Source organism: Gopherus flavomarginatus, chromosome 1 (assembly GCF_025201925.1).
Source record: "Gopherus flavomarginatus isolate rGopFla2 chromosome 1, rGopFla2.mat.asm, whole genome shotgun sequence".
NCBI classification, from domain to species: domain Eukaryota; kingdom Metazoa; phylum Chordata; order Testudines; family Testudinidae; genus Gopherus; species Gopherus flavomarginatus.
The window spans coordinates 181,017,734-181,034,970 of NC_066617.1; the positions used below are offsets into that span (position 1 = coordinate 181,017,734).

Here is a 17,237-nt window from a genome sequence, read left to right on the forward strand (position 1 = left end):
CCAGCCAGCAAGGGAGAGCCGGTCCCCATTCCTGTCCCAGCTGCTGAGTTCCAGGCCGAGTTGCAGAAAGATCCCTCCTTGCGGAAGCACCGGGACCGGGCTGACCTTAGTGCGGTACAGACCATGAGGAGAGGTTGCAAGGAGAGGTTCCTGTGGGAGAAGGGGTTCCTGTACCGAGAATGGGCTCCCCCAGGGGAAGTAAAGTCATGGGGGATCAGGAGGCAGTTGGTGGTTCCCCAGAAGTTCCGTCACAAGCTGTTGTACCTGGCCCATGACATCCCTCTCGCAGGGCACCAGGGAATCCGGCGCACCAGGCAGAGGCTGCTACAGAACTTTTACTGGCCTGGGGTCTTTACCCATGTCCGACAGTACTGCCAATCCTGTGATCCCTGCCAGAGGGTGGGGAAGGCCCGGGACAAGGGGAAAGCAGCTTTGAGGCCTTTACCCATCATAGAAGAACCTTTCCAGAAGGTGGCCATGGACATAGTGGGACCTCTCAGCAAGACGACCCGGTCAGGGAAGAAATACATCCTGGTGGTGGTGGATTTTGCCACTCGCTACCCCGAGGCGGTGGCCTTGTCCTCTATCGAAGCAGACACAGTGGCAGATGCGCTGCTGACAATTTTCAGCCGGGTGGGGTTCCCCAAGGAGGTCTTAACGGACCAGGGGTCCAACTTCATGTCGGCCCTGCTCCGGTCCTTATGGCAGAAATGTGGGGTCCAGCACAACTGGGCCTCAGCGTATCACCCCCAGTCCAACGGGCTGGTAGAAAGGTTCAACGGGACGCTGAAGATGATGCTAAAAACATTTATGAACCAGCATCCGCAAGATTGGGACAAGTACTTACCTCACCTGCTGTTTGCGTACAGGGAGGTACCCCAGAAATCTACTGGGTTTTCACCTTTCGAACTGTTGTATGAAAGGCGGGTAAGGGGGCCCCTAGACCTGATGAGGGACAAATGGGAGGGGAAGGCCTCTCCCGAGGGAGAGTCAGTGGTGGAGTATGTCCTGACCTTCCGGGAAAGACTGGCCAAGCTCATGGGCCTGGCCAGGGAAAATCTGGCCCGAGCCCAGAGGAGGCAGAAGGTCTGGTATGACCGCACAGCCCAAGCCCGTGCCTTCGCCACCGGGGATCAGGTGATGGTTCTCATCCCCGTGAGGAAAAACAAACTCCAGGCCGCCTGGGAAGGGCCCTTCAAGGTTATCAAGCAACTGAATAAGGTAAACTATGTGGTGGAGCTGTCAAACCGGGCACATCACCGTCGGGTGTACCATGTAAACATGATGAAACCATACTATGACAGGGGGAATGTGGTGTTGGCCGTGTGTGGACATTGGGAGGGGCAGGGAGATGACCCCTTAGTGAATCTATTCCCTGGGACAAAAACTGGTTCCCCCCTAAAGGCGATTCCCCTCTCTGATCAGCTGACCCCGGGCCAGCACGCTGAGATCAGAGGGGTGCTGCATCTGTACAGACAGCTGTTTTCCAACCAGCCTGAACGCACTAATTTGACTGTCCACCGGGTGAAGACCGGGTCACACCCCCCTATAAGATGCTCCCCTTTTCGGGTCACTGGTAAAACTGCCCAGGATCTTGAAAGAGAGGTCAGGGACATGCTGGCTTTGGGGGTGATCCAGCCGTCTTCCAGCCCTTGGGCCTCGCCAGTAGTGCTGGTTCCCAAGAAGGATGGGTCAATCCGGTTCTGTGTGGACTATCGAAAGCTCAATGCCATCACCGTATCTGATGCCTACCCTATGCCCAGGCCTGACGAGCTCCTAGACAAGCTGGGAGGTGCACGGTACCTCACCACTATGGATCTTACCAAAGGCTACTGGCAAGTGCCGCTGAACGCAGATGCCAGGCTGAAATCGGCCTTTATCACCCCTCTGGGGCTCTATGAGTTTTTGACCCTGCCCTTCGGCCTCAAGGGAGCGCCGGCCACCTTCCAGCGCCTGGTGGATCAGCTACTAAGGGGGATGGAGAGTTTTGCCGTGGCGTATATTGACGACATCTGCGTCTTCAGCCAGACCTGGGAGGACCACGTGTCCCAGGTTAAACAAGTCCTGGACCGACTCCGAAAGGCTGGGTTAACAGTAAAGGCTAAGAAGTGCAAGGTGGGGATGGCTGAAGTATCTTACCTGGGCCATCGGGTGGGGAGCGGCTGCCTGAAGCCGGAACCAGCCAAGGTGGAGGTGATCAGAAACTGGCCTGCTCCCCAAACCAAAAAGCAGGTCCAGGCCTTTATTGAAATGGCGGGGTACTATCGAAGGTTCGTGCCCCACTTCAGTGCCATAGCCGTCCCCATCACTAAACTGTGCAAAAAGGGGAAGCCAAACAAGGTAATCTGGACTGAGCAGTGCCAGGAGGCTTTCCGGGCGCTGAAGGAGGCTCTGGTTAGCGACCCAGTTCTGGCAAACCCAGATTTTGACAAACCCTTTATGGTGTTCACCAATGCCTCAAACACGGGACTGGGGGCGGTGTTAATGCAGGAGGATGAAAAGGGGAAGAGACACCCCATCGTGTACCTGAGTAAGAAGCTGCTACCCCGGGAACAAAGCTACGCGGCCATCGAGAAGGAATGCCTGGCCATGGTGTGGGCCCTTAAGAAGCTAAAGCCATATCTCTTTGGGCAACACTTCACCGTGTACACCGACCACTCTCCCCTGACCTGGCTGCACCAAATAAAAGGAGCCAACGCCAAGCTCCTGAGGTAAAGCCTGCTCCTGCAGAACTATGACATGGACGTGGTCCATGTGAAGGAAAGTGCCAACCTAACAGCGAATGCGTTGTCCCGGAGAGGGGACCCTAAACTTCCCCAGGTCACTGGGCAGAGTGACCCCGCTCAGTTCAGTCTCGAAGGGGGGAGAGATGTGATGCAGTAGGGACTGTCTGTGTGGGGAGTGGGAGAGCAGGGGAGGACTTTAGGAGATGGACGATGCCAGAGCCTGTAACCTGAGCTAGGTAAGGGAGGGGAAAGGTCAACACCTTTGCCCGGGAAGGGGACAAAGGAAGGGAGTGGCAGGAGGGAAGCAGTTTGAGTTTGGGCTTGGGGCTGTGTGGGCGGAATTCAGGGTATCCTAGCTAGGATCCAAGCACCCTGAAAGCCCAGAAGGACTCGAGGGAGGGGTCCTGACTGTGCCTGCAAGCTCTGCTGTAACCTGTGTTCCTGTTGTCCAATAAACCTTCTGTTTTACTGACTGGCTGAGAGTCACTGTGGGTCCCAGGAAGAGGGGTGCAGGGCCGAACTCCCCCACACTCCGTGACATGGCCTTAGCTAAGATCAGCCGGGGGCGGAAAGACAAAAATGGGAATGACTCTCTGAGTCAATTCCTCCTTTATGGTTTATCTAAAAATAGAGTCAGTCCTGCCTAGAATATGGGGCAAGAGTACTAGAGAACCAGTGTACCAGAGAACTAGAGAGCACAGCCACTCCATGTCAGATCCTGCAGAAATGATGAGCTGCATGCCATTCTAAGGGATGCCCCTGCAACAACCCCACCCGTTGATGCCCTTCTCCCCCAACTTTTCTGGGCTACCATGGCAGTGTCCCCCATTTGTATGATGAAGTAATAAAGAATGCAGGAATAAGAAACACTGACTTTTTAGTGAGATAAAATGAGGAGGAGGCAGCCTCCAGCTGCTATGACACTCCAGACAGGACATTAAACGGTGTGGGGGAGAGGAGCCCAGCATCCCGCTGCTATGATAGTCCAGGCAGTACAGAATCTTTTCTTTAGACATGAAAGAGGGGGAGGCGGCTGATGGAACTCAGCCCCCAGTTGCTATGATGAGGATGGTTACCAGCCGTTCTGTACCATCTACTGGGAATCATTCCTATTTTTACCCAGGCGCCCCTGGCCAACCTCACCTGAGGCCAGCCAGGAGCACTCACGGGCTGATGAAGACAATGGATAGCAGTCATATTGCACCGTTTGCCACCTGGGAGGGAAGGGGAGAGGATGCTGCTATTTATTGCCACAGCACAGTATCTACCAGCAGCATGCAGTAGACATACGATGACATTGGAAAAAGTCAAGAAACGATTTTTTTCCCTTTTCTTTCACGGGGGGGGGGAGAGGGAGTAAATTAATGAGCTATACCCTGAACCACCCGGACAATGTGTTTGACCCTACAGGCATTGGGAGCTCAGTCAAGAATGCAAATGCTGTTCGGAGACTGTGGGGACTGTGGCATAACTGGAGTCCTCGGTACCCCCTCCCTCCCTCCATGAGCGTCCATTTGATTCTTTGGCTTTCCGTTACGCTTATCACACAGCACTATGCTGTGGCCTCTGTCTATCATAGCCTGGAGATTTTTTCAAACACTTTCTCATTTCGTCTTCTGTAACGGAGCTCTGATAGAACAGATTTGTCTCCCCATACAGCGATCAGATCCAGTATCTCCCATACGGCCCATGCTGGAGCGCTTTTTGGATTTGGGACTGCATCGCCACCCATGCTGATCAGAGCTCCATGCTGGGCAAACAGGAAATGAAATTCAAAAGTTCGCGAGGCTTTTCCTGTTTACCTGGCCAGTGCATCCGAGTTCAGATGGCTGTCCAAAGCGGTCACAGTGGAGCACTGTGGGATACCGCCCGGAGGCCAATACCGTCGACTTGCGGCCACACTAACCCTAATCCGATATGGTAATACCGATTTCAGCGCTACTCCTCTCGTTGGGGAGGAGTACAGAAACCGATTTAAAGAGCCCTTTATATCGATATAAAGGGCCTTGTTGTGTGGATGGGTGCAGCGTTAAATCGGTTCAACGCTGCTAAAATCGGTTTAAATTAGTAGTGTCGACCAGGCCTTAGCATGAGTTTTGTTCCACACCTAGAGTTTTTTTAAACAAAAAGATTTGATGCTGGTAAAAAGTGCTTGACTGACAATGACAGTGACAGTTCTGTATTTATCCCCCCAAAATAGGTACAACATAGGCAATGGTAGTCATAGGCCAAGCTCAGAATCTCTGTAGGTACTTCTTCAAATCTCTTCCTAGAGCTCCTCTTCCCATAGCATGATGCCTACAAGTTACTTGACAGCAATATACTGTTGACCACTGCTTATTACACCAGTCATAACTGCCTCACTGTTACTTTGTTTTTCCTTCTGTCTTTTTGGTTTACTCACATGTTTTCTCATCTTATATGTAGAGTGTATTGCAGTAGCAGCTAGAAGCCCTGAAAAAGGTTCAGTTGTGCTTGGCACTGTACTACAGTAATAGTCTATGCCCCACAGAGGTTACAATTAATAAAAGAGAATTCCCCTTTTTTTAACTATAGTAGCCACCAGTTTATGACTAGGCTTTTCAATAGCTATTCCTGAGGTTGGCAGTGCACAGCCTCTCTGCCTGCTATCCCCAGCAGATGTGATAGATATTAGAGGAACCCATTACAGCTGAAAAGAGGGAAGAGGAGACTCTAACTCATACCAGAGAAGGTTAGTAGCAGCTTCTACTCTTTCCTTTCCTACACTTACTTGTCTTCTAGAAAGTTGTTTTTTCTTCTCACAGTAAAGGAGAACAAAGTGGAATAGAGGTTGCAGCTAGTCTGCAACCTACAGTCCTTTGGAAGCAGTCTCTTCTCTAACAATGCCCAATAGGCTTGTATGCATGCTCCAGGGATGCAGGCCTTACAGGTTTCTTTTCCAAATTTAAAACCCATTTAGGAAGAAAAAAACCCAAATGTGTACTCCATCAGTAGCATCACCCCTCTGAAGGAGAAGGTTTTTACCACTCCAGCTGCAAAGACCTACTTTCCTGCTCCTAGGATACACTTCTTTTTGTATGTTCTAGAGAGACTAACAAGCTTCAACTGTTTCCTGACACTGCTAATGAAGTCTTTGCCACCCTCCTCCATATACTGGTGTCTAGGACTCTCAGTAGTGACTCCTACCACCTTGGCTGATAGTATGTCCTTTCATGCAGGACATGAGGATTGCTCCAGTGGGGCTCCTACTCTTTCATCCCATTCCATCTTCTTACTCAGGTATTAAGAAGGGAGAGCTAATACTGGTACTTGGACACAAAAGAGGGACCAGTTGCTCTCAATGAGTGGACTAGTAGGCTCCTGCCAATTCCTGCTGTGGCTAGACAAGAAGCTGATGGTTACTCCTCTACCCTCAGCAATGCCAAGCAGCAGCAGAGTGGGGCTACTGAAACAAGTAGTGAGAATAGACACTATATGAACTGGGCCAGCCACAGGAGGCCCCAGAAGGGACAGGATGAAAGGTTAGTGTGATATTTACTGCTCAGTCTCTGGTACCATAGGGAGTAGAAGCTTCTTTACTGCTGAGCCCTGTTGTGACAATATAAGCCCCTGGGGATCAAGGATGTGACTCCCTTTTTGATTGCTGTGGCTGAGAGCCACAGCTGTTTCCCTCCATCTCTTGTTTAATGGGAAATCTCCATCCTCCTGCAAACATATCCTTGTTCTAGGCACATTAACTCCTTCCCCATCAACTCCTGTGGGAATGAATATCAAGCCAGCCTGATAGAGGGATTTGGAGCAGGTGCAGCTATAGGGAGAAAGTTGCACACTAAATTTTCGTCCTTGGAGCTAGGAAACTTAACTGAAGGCTGTGTGGGTGAAAACAGATTTTCTAGAATCAGTTAATGGGAGTAGCAGGTGCTCTGCATCAGGTCCACAGTATGGAGATATTTGGAAATACCCAGGCTGATATAATTGGGGATCCTTTCAGTTCCTGCCTTTGTGTTTCTTGCATCATTGTATATATCTACATACTGGGGAGTCATTTCTCCACTAACATTCCAAACTAACTTCAGTAGCATTGGACAAGCTGTAAAGTTAATGAAGAATTTAGCCTTGCTGAGTCTGTCTCATGGCTTCCTCATAATGAATTCCAGAGTATATCATTAATGAGGGACACTAGAGCGATTCAGCACAGGTGGTAATAGACCAGCTGTAGTGGAGAGTAGCAGGTGCTCAGTACTACTCAAAACCAGGCCACTTGTTTGCATTTTTTTAATTAAAACACTGTTAGGTCTCTAATTATGACTATTACATGAGAATTGAACCAGCTATTTCGAAAAGCCACTGATTATTTTGCTTAATGAGATGAATGTAACATTAGCTTCAAGCAATATCTAGCAAGCTGCACTGTCAGCATTCTGTACCTAGGGCTATACAGAGGAAATGCTAAGTTTAAAAGGGAAGTCTTGCAGTTGGAAGTTTTCTTATACGTATTTTCTATTTATATTCCATGAATATTTACACCACTCACACCCTTCTCACCAAGAGCATTAAGATTAAGAGCTAACATGCCCATTGCAGATATAGGAAGGGTGTGAAAACTCCTTTTGTCCAGGGCTAATACATTTTGAATGAACTTGGTAGGGCTTTGACGCCACTTGATCCTCACTAGTGACCAGCCTAGTCAAGGCACCTTCTTGGAGAGGGGGAGTCAGGGATCACAGTTCATAGAGTTGCAACTCTTTATCTAATAAAGGAGGAAGAAATCTGTGTTTGGTTGAATATCTGTGGGTGGAAGGGGAAAGAGGGAGAAAAGTGGAAGAAAAGAAAGGACATCGTGAAGTAGAGAAGGAAAGAGGGATCAGACAGAAGACCATGTAGGAAAAATAGTTCCATGATCTATGTTTAAAAAAGGAAATTTGGTATGAAGCCAGGAAGAAAGAAAATAAGATGGAGAAAGTTACCTTTAAAATTATTAAATAGAAAGTGGATTGACAATGTTACAACTGAATAAGAATGGGAGTAAGGCTTTGCAGGGTGTGTGTATGTCATTTTTTTTTATTTTGAGTTGTAGAGGGCCGGATTCTGCTACCCTCATGTTTAGTACTTACACCACATTAAGCCATTAGACTTTGTTAACAACCTCAAACCTTAGCATTCTTTTAGAAATCTCCCTATTGCACATATATTAGTAAATATCCCCACAAAAGCCAATAGAATTCATACTCCTTCACCCTTCCTGCAATAATGAGGTGGGACTTCCCTTAATTTCTTCAAAGAGTATTGTCTACAGCACTACTCTCCTTTATACAAATAGGTAGTTACATGAGAGATGTTTTAGGAAGAAGTGGCCATCTCAGGGTATGTCTATACTACGGGATTATACTGATTTTACAGAAACCGTTTTTTTTAAACAGATTGTATAAAGTCGAGTGCATGCAGCCACACTAAGCACATTAATTCAGTAGTCTGCATCCATGTACTGAGGCTAGTGTCGATTTCCGGAGCGTTGCACTGTGGGTAGCTATCCCATAGCTATCCCATAGTTTCCACAGTCTCCCCCGCCCATTGGAATTCTGGGTTGAGATCTCAGTGCCTGATGGGGCAAAAAACATTGTTGTGAGTGGTTCTGCGTACAGCCTCACCCCTCTCTCTATGCAAGTAGCAGAGAACCGTTTCGCACCTTTTTCTCTGGGTGAACTGTGCAGACACCATAGCACGGCAAGCATGGACCCTGCTCACCTGCTCAGCTCAAGACAGCAATCATGGACGTTGTAAACACCTCGCGCATTCTCGTGCAGTCTATGCTGAACCAGGACCTCCAAAACCAGGCGAGGAGGAGGCAGCTACGGCGACGAGAGAGATGAGGACTTGGACACAGAATTCTCTCAAACTGCAGGCCCCTGCGCCTTGGAGATCATGCTGGTAATGGGGCAGGTTCTAGCCATTGAACGCCGATTTTGGGCCCAGGAAACAAGCACAGACTGGTGGGACTGCATAGTGTTGCAGGTGTGGGACGATTCCTAGTGGCTGCGAAACCTTCACATGCATAAGGGCACTTTCATGGAACTTTGTGACTTGCTTTCCCCTGCCCTGAAACGCCAGAATACCAAGATGAGAGCAGCCCTCACAGTTGAGAAGCGAGTGGCGATAGCCCTCTGGAAGCTTGCAACGCCAGACAGGTATCGGTCAGTCGGGAATCAATTTGGAGTGTGCAGTTCTACTGTGGGGGCTGCTGTGATGCAAGTAGCCAAAGCAATCATTAAGCTGCTGCTACGAAAGGTTGTGATTCTGGGAAATGTGCAGGTCATAGTGGATGGCTTTGCTGCAATGGGATTCTCTAACTGTGGGGGAGCGATAGTTGGAACCCATATCCCTATCTTGGCACCGGAGCACCAGGGCACCCAGTATGTAAACCGCAAGGGGTACTTTTCAATGGTGCTGCAAGCACTGGTGGATCACAAGGGACGTTTCACCAACATCCACGTGGGATGGCCAGGAAGGGTTCATGATGCTCATGAACACTACTCTGTTTAAACGGCTGCAGCATGGGAATTACTTCCCAGACCAGAAAATAACACATACACAGGCAGGCTGGACAGTAGTCAGGAGCTGTTCAACTACAGGCTGAGCAAGTGCAGAATGGTGGTAGAATGTGCATTTGACCATTTAAAGGCGCGCATTACTGACTCGCTCAGACCTCAGCCAAGTCAATGTCCCCTTTGTTATTGCTGCTTGCTGTGTGCTCCACAATCTCTGTGAGAGTAAGGGGGAGACCTTTATGACGGGGTGGGAGGCTGATTACTCGCAGCCAGACACCAGGACGATTAGAAGAGCACACCAGGAAGTGGTGTGCATCAGAGAAGCTTTGAAAACCAGTTTCATCACGGGCCAGGGTACTGTGTGACTGTTGTGTTTGTTTCTCTTTGATGAAACCCCACCCTTGATTGACTCATTCCCTGTAAGCCACTCCTCCTCCCCCTATGATTACCGCTTGCTTCCTAAGGAAATAAAAGTCACTCTTGTTTAAAAATCATGTATTCTTTATTAATTAATTATAAAAAGAGGGAGAGGACTGACAAGGTAGCCCGGGTGGGGCTTGGGAGGAGGATAGGAGGGAAGGAAAAGGCCACTAAAAAAATTTAAAAATAATGACAGCCTTTTGGTTGGGCTGTCCACTGGGGTGGAATGGGTGGATGCACGCAGCCTCCCCCATGCATTTGTAGTCATCTGGTGGGTGAGGAGGCTAAGGAACGTGGTGAGGGGGGAGGGCGGTTATACAGGGGCTGCAACGGCAATCTGTGATCCTGCTGCTGTTCCTGAAGCTCCACCAGATGCCGGAGCATGTCAGTTTGATCACACAGCAGCTCCAGAGTTGCATCCCACCACCGCTGATCTTTCCGCCGCCACCTCTGATCTTCCTGCCGCCACCTCTCATCTCGAGCGTCCCTCCTGTCCTCACGATGGTCCCTCCTGTTCTCACAGTCACTGGCATCTTTCCTGTACTTAGATACCACGTCCTTCCACTCATTCTGATGAGCTCTTTCGTTGTGGGTCACTTCCATGATTTCCGAGAACATTTCATCTCGCGTCTTTTTTTTCCGCCGCTTATCTGAGATAGCCTTCGAGATGGAGGAGGGAGACTTGAAAAATTTGCAGCTGCAGGAGGGAGGGAAAAAAGAGAGAGAAGTATTTAAAAAGAAACATTTTACAGAACAATGGTTATACTATTTCACGGTGAACAACATTATTCACCTTACATAGCACATGTGATCTCACTACAAGGTCACATTTTGCATCTTAATATTGAGTGCCTGCTGCTTTGGTATCTTAGAGATCACAGACACAGTTCCAGGCATCCGAATTCGGCTTGCATGCGGCCATGATAAGCCATTGTCTTTCAGCTTCTGTAGCCTTCATATATCCAGCACCCTCCTTTCCCAAATAGCAAGCAAAGCCCTTTGAGTGCTGCTTCTTTCCTGTTAACGTGCAGCACCAGAACCGCCCTCATTCAATTCTCTGGGATGATCGCTTTACCTCTCTCCCCACCACGTGGCTGGTATCATGGAAGATCGCTGCTAGCCACCCTCCCCCACACCGCGTGGCTGGTAGCAGGGAAGATTCCAGCTAGCCAAATGCGAAAAAGCTCAGTGCCAATCATCCCCCCTCCTCTCCCTGCTTGGCTAAATGCAGGGAAGGATTTCTTTTAAGCCACAGGCAAACAGCCCAACCATCTCTGTCCCCTTAATTAAATTCCTGTGTTTCAACCAGGTTACCATGAACGATATCACTCTCCTGAGGATAACACAGCGAGATAAAGAACGGATGTTGCTTGAATGCCAGCAAACACCGGGACCATTCGCAGCTAGGCTTTGTCATGCAATGATACCAGATTACTTGCTACATGCATGACGTGGTCAAGTGTCCTCCCACGAAGGACAGAATAAGGCTGCCCTTCCCAGAAACCTTCTGCAAAGGCTTTTGGAGTACCTCCAGGATAGCTTCATGGAGATGTCCCTGGAGGATTTCCGCTCCCTCCCCAGACATATTAACAGACTTTTCCAGTAATTTTACTGGCCGCGAATGCATCCCAAGTCCTCAGGGCAAATTAATTATTAAATATCGCTTGCTTTTAAACCATGTTTTATATTTACAAAGGTACACTCAACAGAAGTCCCTTTCATGGCTTCTTTGTCTGGGATAGTGGCTTGGGAGGGCTGGGAGGGTACTTTTGTCAGGCTGAGAAAAAGCTCCTGGCTGTTGGAGAGAACGGAGTGCTGTGTGCTCTCTGCAAGCTTGTCCTCCTCTTCCTCCTCCTCATCTTCCCCCTCCGCTGAATCCTCAAGCAAGGCTAAGATTACTCCCACCTCAGAATCCACGGACAGGGGTGGGGTAGTGGTGGTGGACCCCCCTAGAATTGTCTGAGCTCCTTAACTTTCACATGGCACTGTACTGAGTCCCTGCTGTGGCCTATCTCCATTATGGCCTTGGAAATTTTTTCAAATGTTTTTTCATTTCGTCTTTTGGAACGGAGTTCTGTTAACATGGAATCCTCTCCCCATACAGCGATCAGATTCAGTACCTCCCGTGGGGTCCATGCTGGAGCTCTTTTTCAATTCTCAGACTGCATAGTTACCTATGCTGTTGAGCTCTGCATGGTCACCTGTGCTGATCAGCTCTCCATACAGGGCAAACAGGAAATTAAATTCAAAAGTTTGCGGGGCTTTTTCTGTCTACCTGGCCAGTGCATCCGACTCCAGATGGCTTTCCAGAGCGGTCACAATGGTGCACTGTGGGATACCGCACGGAGGCCAATACCGTCGAATTGCAGCCACTCTAACCGTAATCCGACATGGCAATACCGATTTCAGCGCTACTCCCCTCGTCAGGGAGGAATACAAAAATCAGTTTTAAGAGCCCTTTATATCGATATAAAGAGCTTCTTTGTGTGGACGGGTGCAGGGTTAAATCGGTTTAACACTTCTAAATTCGGTATAAATGCGTAGTGTAGACGAGGCCTCACCAGTAATTAAGTATCAAATGCTCTAACAAAGCATCATTCATCAAGCAATTTGGGTTCTTCAGATGATTGAGATTTATATAGCTCCTGTGATAGTCACTGCTAAATTAGAGAGGGCTGATCCACAAAGGTACTTTGGCACCTAAATCTTAAATTTAGGTGCCTAAAGTCCCACTTTTAGGCTCTATTCTGGTTCTCACAGCTCCTGCTAAACTCCATAGGTGGCTAAACTCACTAAGTTTTCAGGGCAAGAGGTTCTAGGCACCTAAGTTTCTGCCTCTGGATGTGCCTACTGTAGGTGTCTAGACAACTCTCTCTTCTCTAATCCACAACTTGTGCAATCCACAAATTGGGAGAAGATAGGCTGGGAAACATCTATGTTGTATGTGGGGACAAATCTGGTAAGCGTGCTCAGAGGCCAAGGTTCTGTTCAAAATGTTCCTGGAAGAGATGGTGGTGGTAATGGTGCCCACTATATAACTTCTAGCCCACTGGTTAGAGCACTTACCTAGGATGTGGGAGATCTAGGTTCAGGACCATACTCCTCTGCTGGAGGGGCAGAAGTGAGACCCCTGTTCAAATTCTACCTTTCATAAGAGTGCTGTAACTCTGCCCTCTTATGCAGATGCACTACTGTACAGTATGTAGATACATATTATTTTGTCTGCAGAAACTCTACTTTATTCAGTAAACAGCTCTAGTGGCATCTCTTATACTAAGTATATTTCATTTTTATTTTTCAGTGTGGCTGAACCATTTTTTCCCCACACTTTCCAGACATCTTTGTTTCCAGACTGACAATAAATATGCTAAATTTCATCTTGGAAGGTAAAAGTTTAACCATTAGTGGTGGTTGAAGCAGACTGAAACAAGTAGGGGAGCTCTCACTGCATCAGCTGAGAAGGGAGGAAAGATGAAGAGATCTGCGGAAGGGAAAGTGCTCGTTACCTAGAAGCAGAGAGACCTCTCCCTGGCTCATTGGAGCAGGGTAGCAGTGATCTTCCCCTTCCTATAAACAGGGATTACAACTGTTTGAAAATATTCCTTTAGAATCCTTAACTGCAGGAGTCATTACATGCTATACCTACCAGTATAGCAGCCAGCTTCCTCTTTGGCTATTTCTTTTAGCATTTTACTCTCCTAGTTTCAGATGATAAATGATTTTGCATCATCCCCTCTTAATAGGTTATCAGATATGAATTTTTCCAGAAGGAGTGTCTTCACTCTGTTCCTAATGGGACCACCCTGATGTGCTTGCTCATTTTGGGGGGTGTATGCCTTCCCTATTTTGTATGACTCCAACAACATGTGAGAATCATTTACTGGTGATCCCTGGAGTCGAACTCATTCTCAATGAAAAGTGAAATAGGGACTTTGTCACCTAATAGACAATTTCAAAATTAATAAGCGGATTGATAAAGCCAGTATCCATGTTTTGCATCCTTGCCGGTATTAAGGGTTATCATTATCATTATCATTATCTTATGAGTAAATAGGCAACTGAGGGTAGAACTAGAGAATGGGAGTCATGGAATCAGTTATCAGAAGGGTGGAGGAGTCAAATATACATTGTGAGTGCTCAACACCTCTGAAAGTCATGCTCTACCTGTGCCGAGATCCAGAAACAAGTAAGTGATTTCTTAGGTCTTGTCTACAATGCAAAAATCATCCATGACATAGGGTTTTAGAGCCATGATCTATGGACTCAGGCTCAAGCTACAGTGCTAAAAATAGCAGTGAAGATGTTTCTGTTCTGGCTCTGAGATCTGGTTTCAGAGCCTGACGGGGGAACATTTACACTGCTATTTTTCATACCATAGCACAAGGCTGAGTCTGTGGACCCAGAGTCTGAGATTTGCTGCCATGGCTAATTTTTGGAGTGTAGACATACTGTTTGTGTCTAATAGAGCATAACACTATATGGATGCATTGTCTACTTCAAGCATTGGGACTGACTTCAATTATCAGGCTCTGATTACAGTTTGTAGAATGCTTAGATCATGTAATGTGCTATTTATAAAACAAGTATTGGGTTGTCTCAAACATCACTGAGTTCTATTATATCTGGTTCACTTTTTGCCGAATTGATTCAGATTTAAATGTCATGTATGGAAGTGAGTAGCACATGGATATGTTTACTGAAGGGCTCTAAAACCATCTGCTATTAAAGAATTTGATCAATCTAGTCAAGCTGAAGTAGGTAAAGTTATGGGAGAATAGAGAAGGCAGAATTTTGATGACTTCTAAGTGAATGCAGCTTTCCATCAGAGCACTTGATTTAAGAGATCCCAGCCTGTGAAACATGTTCTTACATCATTAATTAATGGTGTTTGACTGTTCACCTTCCTTGGGGTGTGAGCTGCTTGGGTTCGCTATAAATTCACAAATTCACCTTGAGGTTTTGAAGAGTTCCTATTATTAAAGGTCATCAGCAAGCTGCATTTCTTAGCATTTACAATTTTTAATCAGTTTGCTAAAAGTTTATAACATCCTTTAGGGCCTCCAAAGTAACTGCATGACTTTTGCTGTGACTACATAAGCATGTTTCTCAAACCTTTAAAAAAGTTAGAAAATACAAAAAGTCTCTGTTAGGCTGGAGGAAAAATAGAGGTTGACTTCAGTATATGGATTTTACATATTGATGCTAGAACTACTAGGTTATGTATATTTTATTTTTAAAAGCATTTAATTGTAAATTTACAAGCCAGTCAAAGTTATCGACTGTTGGCTTTAGAGAGCGAATGCTCTGTGAACAGTTCTGATATAGATTCCAGTAGCCCATGTGAATTGTGTGTAATAAGCTCTAGTTCCAAGATTGGTGAGACTCCAAGCAGTTCAATAAAGTTAAGCTGTCAACTACAAGTGAGGTAGCACGAGCCACCAGCCTCGGCTATAGCAAAAATCTTAAAGGGGAGTCTGCTAGTGGCTGTCCCCTCCCTCCAAAGGTAGCAGGACTGGGAAGGTTATAGGCAGCTTGGCTTGTACTTGTCTCTTGGGGAAGGAATACATATAGTCTTGACACCCATCATTCCCAGATGTCCTCTCTCTTGTTAGTACTCACCCCAACTAATTATCTCTCCCCATCAGAATCCATGCTTTGTCTTGAGATACACTGGTTGCGCCGTTTCAGCAATGAGCCATTGTAAATTCCCTATCTACTTCCATGACACCCACCTAGCTGTTCATTCCTTCCCTCCACACTGCATGGCTTCCTGTTCCGTCTCTTATTACATACCCTGCTTCCCCAAGCATTAGACCTCTTCCTACCCTCTAGACATCCCTTTGAGGTATGTTCTTCCCATCAAATTTCTACTCCACCTACACTAGGTGAAGAGGAGTCCTCAAGAAGGGGAACGTGTATAGCCTACACACGTTCCCCTTCTTGAAGACACCTCTTCACCTTTGGAAGAAAGCAGCCCTATAATTCACCTGGCCTTAACATTTTTGGCAGTCTTTTCATACACTGAAATGACATTCTGGTCCCCTATTTTCACACTATTATGTTCAGGAACAGCCTAAGGACTTTTGGGAGGGTGGCTCTCTCCCATAGGCACTGCCCCGCCAGCTCCCATTGACTGGGAACTGGCCAATGGGAGTGCAGAGCCAGTGCTCGGGGCAGGGGAAGCGCGCAGAGCCCTGTGGCCTCCCTGCCTAGAAGCCAGACCCACTGCTGGCCACTTCGGGGGCCCAGAGCGGTGTTGGAACAGGTAGGCACTAGTGTGCCTTAGCAGGGCAGCACCACCGATGGGACTTTTAACGTCCCGGTCAGTGGTGCTGACCAGAGCCACTAGGGTCCCTGGCTGCTGAGCAAGGTGACCCAGTGCCTTGCATGCCATGTCCCAAATAGCTAGTTATTACTAAGTCTACCTATTCCAATGCTGCCCTTTTATAAGAACTTTTTCCCAGCATGCTTCTCAGGACAGGTTGGTGGGGGGATGGGACTAGCCCTTTAAAGTTACAGATACAGGGAGGTGTAGCTCTAAAGTGACCGTTTTGTAACTGAAACTTGTCACTCCACACCTAGACCCCCCCATACTAAGCCCCTCTGTACTTGGATCCTGCTGGGCTGAGTGTGCCTGGCACAGAGGGGCAGGGTTCCAGGGTGTTTCTGGGACAGCCCCAGCCCTTGCACTGTGTCAGGGTCAGGTGCAGCCTCACTGCCCAGTCCCTGTCCCAGGGGTGGGGGGTCACTGCGGGGTGATCTCAGACCTCCATGCAGCCAGTGGCCTGTGCTCCCCACTGCCATGCTGGAACCTCATTTATTTATTGACAAATAACATTTGCAGAATTTTGCAGAATTCTAAAATATAGTGGTCAGAATTTTTATTTTTATTTTTTGGTGCAGGAGTAATGAAATTGACATGTGGTGTTTATGCTTCAGTGCCAAAATCTGATGCACTAGAAATAATCTTTGTACAAAGTTTTATGAAGTCTGAATTCTGAAACAAGAATAAAATTTTGATTTTAGCAAAGGGTATAATGCTGAATGGCAATACTCAGTTCTTCAATAAAAATTGGCAATTGGAGACATTAAAAGTCCCTAATGAAATACTTCTTTCAAATTTCTCCATGCTCACCTATGGGAAGTGTAATCTCATTGTCTCCCTGCTTTAAGCAAATATAATGATAATTTGTAAGTTTTTATCATTGAACAAATTATTTACATATATTTGTTAGATTAGACTTCCTGCTTTGAATAAGCATTTGTATAGCAATCTATGCTGTTTACTGTCCTTTATAGGAATTTTAATGTGTCGAGCAATAATTTGGAATGTAGATAATTTACATTAAACTTAAAAAGTGATTCAAAGATGTGCAGTAATCAAAACCCTGCCTCCTACATATTTTATTTAATTTTAGTTGTTAATTGTATAAGGCCTGACTTCATAAATATGGGGTTCAAATAGCAGACTTCATTGGATTTAGCTTTTTCCTTCTGGATAATATTTATTACACAGATTTACAGTATATGAGTACTGTAGTATATAAAATGTGCCATTATACAG

At 46.9% G+C, this 17,237-nt stretch overlaps 1 protein-coding gene across 2 annotated transcripts in view; it reads left to right on the plus strand.

The window, feature by feature from the left end:
• The first annotated feature begins 8,533 nt into the window (after positions 1-8,533).
• The window catches only part of LOC127054830 (uncharacterized), a 296,455-nt gene continuing 287,751 nt past the window's right edge, over positions 8,534-17,237 (plus strand). Inside the window, exon 1 of one of the 2 annotated variants that reach the window (XM_050961101.1) lies at positions 8,534-8,893. In XM_050961101.1, coding sequence (XP_050817058.1) covers positions 8,757-8,893 — 137 coding nt within the window. In that variant the 5' untranslated portion in view covers positions 8,534-8,756. The remainder of the gene's footprint in view (positions 8,894-17,237) is intronic. The other variant, XM_050961111.1, reaches the window with a different exon arrangement.